The sequence below is a fragment of the Rhodnius prolixus genome, unplaced genomic scaffold (assembly GCF_049639745.1).
Source record: "Rhodnius prolixus isolate KJV_2025 unplaced genomic scaffold, Rpr scaffold_2, whole genome shotgun sequence".
NCBI classification, from domain to species: Eukaryota; Metazoa; Arthropoda; class Insecta; order Hemiptera; family Reduviidae; genus Rhodnius; species Rhodnius prolixus.
In genome coordinates this window covers 7,175,202-7,189,283 of record NW_027411592.1, presented here as the reverse complement: position 1 = coordinate 7,189,283, position 14,082 = coordinate 7,175,202, and the positions used below count along the sequence as shown (strand labels likewise).

The 14,082-nt window shown below is 33.5% G+C and overlaps 1 protein-coding gene across 2 annotated transcripts in view; it reads right to left on the bottom strand.

Moving 5' to 3' along the window:
- Positions 1 to 14,082, bottom strand: part of LOC141448816 (uncharacterized) — a 44,240-nt gene that overhangs the window by 822 nt on the left and 29,336 nt on the right. Inside the window, exons 2-6 of one of the 2 annotated variants that reach the window (XM_074117518.1) lie at positions 6,022 to 6,079; positions 4,787 to 4,836; positions 4,128 to 4,257; positions 2,428 to 2,581; positions 14 to 1,900 (exon numbers count right to left, since the gene is read on the bottom strand). In XM_074117518.1, coding sequence (XP_073973619.1) covers positions 14 to 1,900; positions 2,428 to 2,581; positions 4,128 to 4,257; positions 4,787 to 4,836; positions 6,022 to 6,046 — 2,246 coding nt within the window. In that variant the 5' untranslated portion in view covers positions 6,047 to 6,079. The remainder of the gene's footprint in view (positions 1 to 13; positions 1,901 to 2,427; positions 2,582 to 4,127; positions 4,258 to 4,786; positions 4,837 to 6,021; positions 6,080 to 14,082) is intronic. The other variant, XM_074117519.1, reaches the window with a different exon arrangement.

The following is a 14,082-nucleotide window of genomic DNA, read 5'->3' as shown; positions in this document are numbered from 1 at the left end:
TCAAGTTACTTACGGTCCATTAATTAGCCCCTGAGAACACACGAAGAAACCTCGACAATCTGAAACAATATCTGCATAGAATCCTCCTTTTACTTTGCCTTCACACGAAAAGTTTAAATCTTCAATCAAGCTGGAATCTACTGTTGGGGCTGGAGCCTCGGTGGAACTGTTTGCAGAAGTGGTAGCAAAAGTGGTTCGTGAACGTATACCACTACGACCCCGATCACGATTAGTTCTCGATTTGTTAATTTTTGGCACTTTAGTTTGAGCGATCACCTCCATACTTTCTACTCTATCTGAACTTGCAGGGTTTTCTAAGTCCTCGTAGACTGGAACTTCTTTCAGTCTCGATAGATCGCGAGTTATATTCAAATTGATTGGTTTCACCAGCCTTCTCCTGGAAAATCTTTGTTGATTACTTGAGCTTCTTAGAGAAGTAGCTGTTGTAGTTTCATAATTAAACAGAATTTTAGAAGTTTTGGCATAGTTTTCTGTTGTCCGTACAAGAGTTCTCGTTCTTTTACTTGTTATTCTCCTGTAAGGTGTGGTAGTGAAATCTCCTTCGTCTATTTCCTCGGAGACTGGTTTAAATTCTGCTAGTTTCTTTAAACTTTCTGCTGCTCTAGTAGTAGTCCGTATTTTCTTTCTTCTTCCATTATCAGAAGCAAATTTTTCGGTATCAATATTTCCTCCTCTGACTTGCCTCCTTGTCCTAATATTTTTTTTATGTGTGCCATTAAGGTTTGTATCGTAATCATATTTCTGTTGCAAATCTCTCTTTTCTCTTTCGCCTACTTTAAAATCAATATCCACCTCTTGGCTCATTTCATCAAAATGGTTCTTCCAAAGTTCCAACTCTATATCTTTAATTGATGTAACTTCATCATGGCTGTGAATAGTTTTATTTATATCTGTCATTATTATTTCACCTAGATTTCCACTAAGTTTTTCCAATAAACTGTTAGAACTGTTTTCTTTCACATTTTTGCTTTCCTCAAGGAAAAAGTCTAACATTTTTTTCCGATCATGTTCTTCCATATCCAGTGAATCAAGCAAATTGCCCAAAAATTCTTCTTTCGATAACGTTTCTGAGATATTTTTACTTTCGGCGTATTTATGATTTGAGTGACGTTTTTCATCTGGGTAACGATGATTTGGAAAGCGTTTCTCCTCTCTTTTCAACCGTATTTTTGGTACATCTCTAAAGAAGGGGTCTACTTCTCCATCTTGATAATCGTAGCCTGTTGGAAAGTTGGTGTTATTAGATTTCGAAGTTTTAATACTGGTGGAAGTACTTGTTGAAGTCACAACTGACACAGATGATGGTTGGTTTGGTTCCTCAATTCTTCTAGAATGGAAGTATTGAAAATTGTAAGGTTTTTCCGCATCAAAACTATGTCCAAAACTAGTGTCACCATTTTGAAAATGGTGATAATTTGAGTTAACTGGAGGCGTAGTAATTTGATAAAAGGGCTTAGGTCTTGGTTGAGGTACAGGACTTATTGAACTATAATCTGGTGAAGGAGTGGCATAATGAGTTTTTAAATTTAGATTAATATTTGCGCTTTGTGTGGTTCCATAAAAAGGCCTTTGAGTGGGCTTGGTAGTAGTTCCAAAAGCGTTATTAATAACTCTTGGGGGTGGGGCGTTGATCTTCTGTTGCTGTTGTTGAAGGCTTAATGTAAAAGCGTTATGCAAGGCAAGCAATGCAGCTATTGTCTCAGGACTAGATGAAGGAAAGTGTATCAGGTTGGTGGCTCCAGTTGATGATTTTATGGTTGTTGTAGCAGGAGTAGTTGTTATAGTCGTTGTGGAAGAAGTTGTGCCGAAAGTTGTAGTTTCATCGTAATCTTCCTCCGTACTGCAGTCTTCGCATTCGAATTCGCTCTCCTGCTGATGGCTGAAATTAATGAAAAAGCAACGTGGAAATTATTGTAACCAGATTTTAAAGAAAATATCTTGAAGCAAGCAATCAGAAAACATTGAGCGTCGATCTGGCGCTTGCCTGATCATAATTCTCCGTAAGAGCAAAATTAATGAAATATCTATTATTATTGTAATTTATGAACCTATTCTAAAGAATCTGATTATTTAATTCAGGAACATGGAGCTTTAAGTAAAATATTTATACGCGTAGAGCATAGTAAAATGAGAAACGAAGAAATCTGTCTAAAATTATTAAAATTAGAGTTTTAAATGAATAATTTACCATTAATTTAACTGCACTCAGACCATTTAAAACTATAAGCGAAAATAAATTAATGTAATAGTGAAGAATTGCTAAAATTTTCTCTATTTCTGCATTAAAATGCATTTCTTAATAAATTTCAAATTTAATAAAAACATTAGCTTTAATTTGTATTGCACAAAATTTATGCTGAGGAGATTTTTAAGTAAGTATTGTTATAATTACTTAAATATTCTTACCCTTGGTGACCATTATTACCGTAGAGTTCCAAATTCAATCCGAAGAAATCTTCTGATTTAGAGCAGTCTACTTCATCTATCCTTTCACAGACTCGAGTTTCTTGATCGAAAACAGTTCCATTAAGACAGAGGAACTTTATGTCCGTTACTTCACCTAATTATACACACAAAAAATAATAATAATAATTTTAATTTTGTTTATTGACGAGATAACTGAAAAAAGTGGTGTAAATTTAAAGAGAATATTTTTTCCTTTTTGTTGAGAGTAATCTTTTGTAGATGTAATTACAGTAAATTGAAGGCTCAACAAAGGGGTTCTCTAAATTTATTCTCTGTTTTGAACTGACCAACCACACAACAAAAAATCCTAAGTAAACATGGGCCTCAGGGAACTAAAAGTTCACTTTATTGTATGGTACAAAAATTAAAATTTATAATTATTATTTTATTGAAAGAGAGAGAGGGAGAGAGAAAAACGAATGTTTTATTTATTCTGCAAAGCCTTGCTGAGAAATGAGAAACATCTTCACCTGATTATTCAAAGAATAGAGTACAAAAATTTGGTAGTCAGTATGAGTATTTAAACAAAAAAACAAAAGTTACTATCTGGCAATAATCGAAGAACGCGAACGGGAGCTCAGAAAATTCAATACCCAGTAATTAATTATTTAAAAAAATTTCTTGTTCTTTATAACAAACCAAATTAAAGTAGAAAATCTCATCAATGTAAATTAGTAATTAGCAAGTTTAGGTGCATCTCCTCAAAGGTCTATTTCTTTATTTATTTCTGTTCTAAAAATAATTAATATGAATGCAGCGATTTGTAACAAACTACAAATTTAAAGATAATTGCCATTTACCTACTTATGATGTCGGTAAGAAGATAAAAAGTATAAAGGCTGAATCAAGGAAATAATACAATACTCACAGATTTATCCTTCAGTGATGTGTTTCTCTAATACTGAAATATTATCAACTATGTTATTATTCAATTTATGAATAATTTTTATTTCCTAATTATTACACATATCTCTCAGTTGGTTAATCTAATTTAGTACACTCTAAAGGGTTGACTGTATAGTGATTTTCAAGTTGGATGTTCGGCATTATTATAATTCAAAATTTAATGATGGCTGGGACTAAAAAGAAAACATTTTCTAAAATGTTCGATGTTTAAGACACCTCTTTTGCCGTTCTTAAGGAACTGGTATGGCATCCTTCTATCTTCCCTATTTCCTCAGTCCACCTTCTGAAGAAAGACACTCTTAACGTCGAACATTTAAACAAATGTAATCTTTTTGGCCCCAGCCAACTACTGTTTTGTTTGTGCAATTAAATTTTAAGCCACAACTACCTTATAGAATTAATTACATTTACGGAGTAAGATAAAAAAAAACAAAAAAAAAACAGATAAGAACATCTGTTTAAATATTTTTACCCAACTTCTCCTAAATCCATGAAGTGTACCCTTAAGTTTATTACCATTTATGTGACAAATACAATGAAAATTCACTCTTTATTTTGTGGATTAACTCGGTAAGTTAGGTGAAACAAAATCTTTTCTTCTCCAGTATAAAACACCATCCAGAATGTTTTGTTTTTAGAGTAGAAGTGCTAAGCGGCAAACTAACTAATCATTAAAATTAATCAGATTACTAGAGTGAATAAAAAAAGTTCTAAAAAATAAAAATATTTCGTACCATTACCTTTTTGGCCAATTGTGCATACATGGAACATTTGACATCCGGTCTCCACATCGGCATAGTAACCACCTATAACTTTGTTCTCGCATGAGAAATTTGTTTCCGGCAGGTTATCAAAATCAAGATACTGTAATAAAACCATAGAAGTGTTTAAATTAAGATTAAAATAGGAAAAAAAAGGCATAAAAACAATAATTTGACTCAATATGGAATTCTAGATATTATTAATTATCTTGATGTTGTTTTTAAAGGTCACATAGCATGTCCGCTAGGCAGTATTGAAGGTCACAAAGCAGCATATAGTGATAACAGCATATATTTTGGAAATGACCAATAGAATGTGACAAAATGCATATCGGCTAAAGTTTGCCTGATGGTAAACGGAGTCCGAATAGCTACACACTTAGTAGTTTTGCATCCCTCTGTGGACTGTGTGAGTGTAGAGAGAGTGGTACGGTTACCAAGATTTTCCGATGAAGTAGCTAATCCATTCACATCCAATGGAAGTAGCAATGTTATAATTGAAACTCTAAAGATTGTACCAATTTGCTGGTTTTATATATATATATAATCGATAATCTTAGATTTATTACAGAATATATTTATAACATGAAAAATGGTATAATGAGTTAAATAGAAATTAGTTAGTTACTTACACCAGGTTTTGCTGCTGACAAGCCTTTACAGACGAGCACTCCAAATAATGCTTTAACAAATTAATAAATAATATACAATTTTTCATAATAATCAAATTAAAAATTAGGAGATTTTAAATTATAAATAAATTATGTGGTATTTTAAAAATTCCAATTTGTAATTTAAAAATAAAGCAATATCCCAAAGTTCAGAAGAAACTGAGGAGATTACGTGTTTTAATAATTGATGACAGCTACTGCTTATGCAAGTAACTATCCACTAAACTGTTTTTATTCTAATTCCTTCACATTCGAGAAACCACTCATGGGATAAAAAATACTACTATTTATTTATAATAAAAAACCCCTTTAATTATTCTGATCTTACAATTCTTGCTCTATAAATATACAAACTAGAAAAAGACTATTCTTAATAATTGTTGCTATTTTCTTATTGTTATAGAAGACAGTTGGCGCCTAGTAAACAAAACATAGTTTAAACATAGAATAACGATTTCACGCTAATGAATACCTTCATTGACTAATAATAATAATAACAATAATAATAATAATAAATGCCTTCATTTCTGTGACTGCGGTGATGTTTCGAAAAGCTATTAGGAAATGGTCGTTAAGTTAGGAACCTAATCTAGGAAGCCCACTAATTTTGTATACTTCTGTCTTCAAAATGAAGCAACATTCCGCTATCTTCTTTCATCAAGCAAAAGGCATAACTGATCATGGATCTTAATTCGAATTAAAATGAGTGCCCAGACCGACTGAATCGTATAACGCGTTTTTTTCTTTTATTTTTTTGAAGGGCACGAGATACTCAGAAAAATTATAAAAAGTGCGATTATTGGTTTCATCCCTCGTGCAGGCTGTGACAGTGTGAGAAGGAATCTCTTATATCATGCCTGGTTTACAATACAATACCTTTAGCCCATCGAGTCCAGAGAGAATAATAGACAAATACGACCGAGGCGTAAATGAAATTATTTTCTCCTACTGGCTAAGGCTACAAGATCGATACAGTAGTTTCTTCTGGATAAGGTGCAGGACTGTCTCAAGATCTGTCTTAAAGATGGGGAACGCCAACGCCTCAAAACGAAGGAGGCAATCTCGGCAAAGATATCTGAACCATCCACTTTATTAAAATCAAATTTGAAAATAGAACATTTTAATATTTTCTAATTAGCAAATTGGCAATTTATTGCAATTAGATAAAACGGAAAATAATTTTTTAAAAAACTTACCGAATATCAAGTGTGTCCAGTACATTTCTCAGCAGTGCCCTTATGGGCTGCCCATAATCTATAAAAAAAAGAGAAAAGACAAAGATTATTCGTAAGTTATTACTCATGAATGTATTAATTAAGGCACATAATACCGTTAGAATGTAGATATTGGAAAATACAACTTTAAAAAGAAACTAATTTTTGGATGATGATCACATAAACCTCGTCGATTCATTCGTTGTGGGTTAAGAAAAAATCATTAAAAAGTAATATTTAAAGGGCATTAATTCTAAAAAGGCCGTGCCCTGGAATGAAGTAAACCTTAAATCAATGTATGATATCATGAATTAAATATTATTCAAATTATCAAAAGTATATGCAAATGAAAGACCTTGCAGCCAATCGACCTTCCCCGCAGGAAAAAGTGGACTAGCCTATTGATTGTTCAGGAATCTTAGAAACCCTAAGGGTGCCTTACAAATAAAACTAACTGATCCAACAATCACAGAGTCTGCAGAGGCCGTTAACTGGGTAGTTGTGTTGTCACCTTTACCTTTTCATTGTTACTTATTTATTTTTTGACTGCTAACGGTTTCGAACATCCTAAAGATCAAAACAGATATTTTATTTGGTTTTATTACTAGTTACTCCCTCTACACTAAACTAACCTTCCATTTGCAATCAGTATAACTGGAGTTTTGTTCTTGTATTTCAGCCTGAAATGTTAAGCTATACAAACAGATGAGATAAAGATGGTTTGCTTAAACAAGAAGTTGATTTGGTTAAAATATGAATTTATTTTCCTTCCACCCACTGAAATGATCAAATTAAAGTTTGGATTTGGACTAGATGCAGGGGTGCTGTGTGAAGAGACATTCAACGCAGAACTAAACCGTATCACTTACTAGGAATATTATAAAGATTATTAGTATTTTCTTTATTATATAATTTTTAAATATGAAATGGGAGACGGGCCTAGATTACCACCGAAATGAAGGATATGGGCGATTAAAAATCTTGTCACACTTTTTAGTCCCAGCATTAGTGGTTTGTAATTGTACATCTCCATTGTACTTTTCCAAGAGTGAAAGAGGCTAAGAGGGGATGATCTGTAATTTGTCTTTCGTTTTTCCAAAGGTGTCACCTTTTTTGCATTCCCTGCACATCTATCACATGAGTTGTCAGAATGAGAGCAAGATTAGGGTTATCCACGAGTGGCTAAAAAGCCAGAAGAATAGGTAGGTCTTCTGAAGGAGAGCATCTAATGACTCCAGTGAGTAGGTTACCATTACTTTACTTTTATACCAATGACGATTATATTTGAGATTTTCATTTTTGAATTTAGATATTCACGCTTTTTGTAATTACGTATAATGTTAAGAAGAATACGTTTCCATTTAGTATTTTACAATTATACATATGTAACAGCACAAATTACCAAATCTACAATTTTTACCTAATAAATGCTAAAATTATGCAAAGTAAGTCAAAGTTAAATTGAGTATTAATGGAGTTCCCATTTAAATCAGCAGTAAATTTACTCTCAATATACAGAGAGAACAAGAAAACTGGGATTATCAGGTTCACGATTAATTAAGAAGAAGTCTTGTTTGATAGGAAATCTTCGCTTGGTTCTACAGTGAAGTGTTAAAAAGGATATTAAATCTGATTGCAGAAAATATTTTGATTTTTAAAAATCTTTTTTAGTACTTTAAGAAAGAACAGGTGCTGCCCTTACATTTAAGCCTTTATGAAAGGTCAAAAATTTCATGACACAACGATAATAAATTTTAATAAAAATTAGAAATTTGATCGAACTACTTGCTGCAATAGGTAAATTACTTCTGATAAACCTTTATTTCGAAAAAGAAGTCAAAATAAAAGGGTTCTGACTTTAGTAAAGAAATAAACTGTTCTTAGCTTCGGGATACATCTGTATTTCAGCATAATAACTAACAGAAGTGTAATATTTTACTGAATCAAGTAGTATTTATTTTATAAATAAGAAAGAGCCAAAGTAGCTTTAAGTTAAGAAGTCAAACTCTCTTCATCACCTTGATAAAGCTTTTCTCTAAAAATGGAAAAAACAAATCAAAAGAACGAACCGGGCTCAAGATAAAGAAATATTCTCTAACAAAAACTAAACATTTTTAATGTTATGAATTTAATGGGGTTTAATAAGAACAGTTTTTAACACAGAACACGTGTATTAGAGATGAGCAGAAGAACACACATAGCAAACGCATACAAGAACAATAAGACCGCCAACAACAGCCAACATAACAACAATATTTTTCTTAACACCCTCTCTCAATGAGATGTAGTTACTTAATGTCTACAATAAGAAACATCGAATTGAATACTAATAACACAACATCCACATAAACTAAAATAATTAACAAGATATTAAATGTTAAAAAAAACAATTAGTGAGCAGAGAGTTTCTAAGAGTTTCAAATTTTTCGGCTCCTAGAGCTTTGGTAAATAGATCAGCTATATTTTCTTTTGAACAAACATAGTCAATTTTAATAACATTATTTAGGCACAGATGTTTGATGAAATGAAATTTTATTTCTATGTGTTTGCCACGTTTGGTATTTGAAAATGTATTTGCTAAAGATATCGCACTAGCGTTATCTATTTTAAGAACTGCTTTCATTTCATCAGGCTCTTGTCCTTTCTCATTAAACACATCTTTAACAGATTTTAACACTTTTTCACATATCACCTCACTGCTTGCTCTTTTCACTTGACTCAAATCACTTAACACACCACGAAGATTCACTAACTCTTGAGCAGCGAACCCTGCCGCGATGTATTCAGCCTCCATTGTTGATTGAGCAACACATCTCTGCTTCTTTGAGTACCATGCGATAGGGTTTCCAGCATGAAAGCATATGAATCCACTGACACTTCTTCTAGAGTCATTTTGATCAGCTCCCCAATCAGCATCACTCATACCTTCTAAGCCTCCTGTATTTTTAGAAATAGGGAGCCTTAGATCTTTTGTACAACTTAAGTAACGTAGAATTCTTAGGCCAGCTTTCCATGTTTGACTGGTTGGCTTGTCGAGATATCTGCTCAAATATGATACAGAGAAAGTAATATCTGGTCTTGTTGTTATAGAGATGTACATTAGACTACATATCAGTCTCCTATATGGCACATCATATATAATATCCAAGCTTTCATCTGCCTTGAACTTAGCCTCCATAGGTGTTGAGATTGTCCTACACACCTCCATGCCAAACTCTTTTGTCAAACGATCTATCATTTTAGTTTGAGACAAGTGTAAACCATTTCTAACATGATTAATTTCCATTCCTAAAAACGATTTAGGACAACCTAAGTTTTTTGTATTAAAATTCTTCTGTAGATCTTTCAATAATGAATTCACATTCTCCTCCGTCCCAGCCAGTATCGCATCATCAACGAAAAGAACTAAGTATATATTATCTTTATAGTAAAGACAATAATCATAATCAGATCGTGTAAATCCAAGATTTTTCATTACGGATGAAAATTTATTGTTCCAACATTTTGGAGCGGAGCGGAGACCATATAGAGATCTATTAAGAATGAGAGTATTTTCTTGACATTTTAAACCTTTAGGTGTTTTAATATAGACCTCTGTATCTAAATCTCCATTCAGGAAGGCGGTGGGGACATCAATTTGAGTTAAAATCCAGCTATACTGGACTGCTACTGATAACAAGAGTCGAACAGTTGGGATCCTACATACTGGTGCGTAGGAGAATTCCCATTCTTCTTGAGGAACTTGAAATCCACGAGCCACAAGTCTCGCCTTCTTGGTTCCATCTTCTTTGATTTTAAACACCCAACGTGTTTCAATAGCTTTCATTCCTTCAGGTAATTTTCCGGGGGTCCAAGTTCCAAGTTTCTCGTGAGACTCTAATTCTGAATGTATTGCACTTTTCCATTCTTCTGATTCCATGGCCTCTTCAAACGTTTTTGGTTCTTCATTAGTTGACAATAGAAAACAGTAAGCTGTGTACAGCTCATAGTCATCCAGATATCCAGGTTTTTTCTTTTTTCTGTTTGTAGTAACTATTTCATCTTCTGCATTTTTATCCATAGAACCCATTTGTAAGTCATTCTGCACTACTTGTTCACCCTCTTCATTAATCTTTATTACTGGATTATTTTCTACCCCTTGAATTGGAACGATAGTGTCTTGTCCATTTTCCTTGACCATATTATTATCTTTGTATACCATGATTGACTCATCAAATTTGACATCTCTTGACTTTATTATTTTCCTTTCCTTTGGTAACCACAATCTGTAGCCACCTCCACAGTAACCGACCATTACCGCACGAACTGCTCGGGGTTCCAATTTCCCAGGCTTAGGTGTCACAGTATGCCATGCTCTACATCCGAATATTTTCAATTTGGACAGATCATTTCGCCCATTCCACAGATCCGAGGGAGTTTTACCTCTAGGCAAAACTGAAGTTGGTGACCTATTTGTTTCATAAACAGTACATTTTAGTGCCTCTCCCCACAAATATTTGGGAACCCCAGAATCAATTAATTTAGTTCTTAATTTTGAGAGTAGAACCCCATTCATTCTCTCACATCTGCCATTCATTTGAGGAGAATGACTTATAGTATATTCCATTCGAATGCCATTTCTTTCCACAAAGTTTAAAAAATACTTCGATTTCGCTTCCCCACCATTGTCTAATCTTATGCGCCGGACGCTTAAACCGAACTGAGTTTTTATTTCTTTAATGTATGATATCAAGTTTCTAGCTGCTTCGCTCTTATTTTTCAGCAATTTAACAACTACAAAGTGGGAATAATCATCTAATATTACCTGGAAATATTTTTCGCCATTGAGTGTACTCGGTGTGATGGGACCAACTAAATCGCTTGAAATAAGACTTCCTATTTCTGTTGCACGCTTTTTGTTCTCATAAAATGGTTGCCTCTTTGCCTTGCCTTCTATACAAGATTCGCATAATTTGTGCGGAGTAGGTAAATTCAATTGTGTTAGCCCATCAATTGAGATGTGCCCCATTCTTTTATGCCAAAGATCTCCTTCATTGGCAGCAACAAAGCACTCTTCATTAAATTTATCCGCTTCAAAAAGGAAAAGACCATTTTTGGGCTTGAAGAAAAGTACAGGTTTATTTTTAATGAAAACAGTTGTACCTGATTTATCAGTGACTATTTTCGCCCCACGGCTAGCAATTTTTGAAGAAGACAAAAGATTGTGCTTCATACCAGGAACGATTAATGCTTCGATAACGAATTTTTGTCCCTGGCAATAAAGGCTCAACTTCCCTTTTTCATTTGCTGTCAATAGCTGGCCATCCGCTTGAACTATTTTTACTGTATTTTCTAATTCTGTAATGTTTTTCATGAAACGTTTTAACTCTCCTCTGACAAAATGATTTGAAGCGCCGCTGTCATAGATAAAAGATTTTTCTTCGAAGATCATGCCTGAATTACAACTTTCAGTTGTAAATAAATCAATTTCACTCTCACTTTGAGCATGATTTGCATGGCTATCCCTTTCTGTAAATTTTCTTCCTTGACTCTGCCGTGAAGGGAAATTGTTACCTCGGGTCCTTCTGGCTCTGTGGTATGATTGGTACCCTCTACTGTTTGATCCACGTCCTCTTGTTTGGTTGCTTCCCTGGACAATTTTTGGACAGTTCGCCTGGAAGTGTGAACTATCCCCACATCTAAAACAGCCATTATTTTGAGCTTTAAGGCCTGTCTCAGAAATATCTTGAGACTTAATTTTTAGTTCATGATCCAACAGACGTGCCTTCACAAAATCCATTTTTATTTTTTCAACAGTTTCCAAAGCAGTGACCACAGTATCATAATCTTCTGGAAGTGAAAGAAGCAAATGACATATTTTATCACTTTCATTCAGCGTGGAACCTAAATCACTCAGTTCTCTGATAATTTTATCAAAATTAAGAAAATGGTCTTCCAAATTTTCAAACCTCTCACTTTTTAAGTTTACTAGCTTCCTCCATAAGGTTAGTTTAGAAAAAGAACTAGACCTCGCAAATACATCTTTTAAAGCTTGAAGCATTTCTTTTGATGTTTTAGAATCTTGAATAATGTCAAGATGTTTATCGGAAATACCTTGAATTATGATGGCTTTTGCTTTTGCATCGTTAATGAGAAAAATTTTCTTTGCTACTGCATCAGTTGGAGGGTCACTTTCTAAAACGTCAACTAACTGTTCTTTTTCAAGAATTGCATTCATTCTAAATTTCCAGTTCGTGAAATTATTCGCTGAGAGTAAAGGCACAGGCAAAGTAAGCACTGACATTTTTATAACCTGCACTATTTGAAATTATTAAATTAATCACGTAAACCGTAACACTAATATATATTTTAATTTAGAATAACTGGGCCCATAACCTGTTATGAATTTAATGGGGTTTAATAAGAACAGTTTTTAACACAGAACACGTGTATTAGAGATGAGCAGAAGAACACACATAGCAAACGCATACAAGAACAATAAGACCGCCAACAACAGCCAACATAACAACAATATTTTTCTTAACATTTAATACTTTTCAAATAATTTACTTTTTCAGTTAACATAATTTGAAGTACTACGAGGTTTGTAACTTAAATAAATTGTTGTTGAAGTTCATCATATTCAAAGTTCAAGCTCAAAAATAAACTTAACCAGTGAAAAGTAATTGCTATAATTTTAATGAGAGCAAGGTTTTGTTTCTTCCTACAGTAAAGAGGAAATAATTAGCATTTATAGTATTCTGAAAAATATTTACTATTCTCTGGTGACTTGCTTTGTTAATCCATGTTAGATTAAGAAAGTGAAATCGTTTTAAAGTAATTGAAATTATTGTTTATTTTGAAATATACACTGAGTGCTTTCTGAAATCCAGATTGCACATTTGAATCTATTCCCAATTTGTAAAATATTTATCTTCCTCAAATTACTAGTTTAAATTCAAAAGTAGTGTATACAAACTGTCCAAGTTTAGACTAAGAGCGGAAAATACCAACAGTAGACATAGTATTTCATGGACAACTAAAGGATAATAACAGGCGTGGCACCTATAAACTGCGCTGGCCTTTCACTCGGCGGCCAAAGAAATGTGACAATTACATCAGCGGCTTATGTAACACCTTTTCGACTATGTCCATGCCAGAACGGACCACGGTCAAAGGGTATACACTGCCTATTTTAGACTAATTTTAATAAGCATTTATAATTGTGATGCATGAGTTATAAAGGAGTTAAGTAAACAGTTATGAATACTTAAGATTCCAGATTAGTTTAAAATTTATCTCTTGTAATGGAGATTTCTATTTCTATAAATTTTTTCTAAATTTTTTATTTAATTTTTTTTAAGAGGAATTTCCTTTTTACGTGACCACCATTATCTTTAAATCCCAATTTGGACTACATTAGTAAGCCTCTATTTCTAGGCCATCTTAGGGTATGAAAAACCTCTAAAGCAATGGCCAACCTTCTAAAGCTGAATAGTAGCAGCTCAATCCTTCAGGAGAAAAGCAAAAGATTCCTCCATCTCTCAACTGCTGCATTTTGAGTGTGTAGGACATTAAGATGAAATGAGTCAGTATTTTTAGTTACTGTGTATACTACATTGATGTTCTCTAAGAACCTTTTACAATGTCTTCAAAATTGTGTATTATACTCGTCCAAATTATCAAGCTTGCACTAATGTTACGCATTCACATTAGAGTGCTTTGTGGCTAGTTCATATTGAACGGTTCAACCGTTGCCCAACGCGTCGAGTCAAATTAAGGGTAATAACGAGATTACTGTACAGAAGTTCTGCTGCTATCCACCTCGTCCTCGACATCTCCTGGTGAATAGAATAGAATAAATAATCTCTGGATAGCGATAATTTCTGATAAAGAAGCGCTTGACATTTCTTGTAGAGCGAAAATATTAAATAGTAATTCAATTTTGAGAACTAGCGATTTTTTTTTTTAGGAACTTGAATTTCTTAATCATCCTTTCCCTAGGGAGTTCCTCCAGTAAGAGTAATCGCCATTTCAAGAATCTTCCTGCCCGGCAAAGTTTAT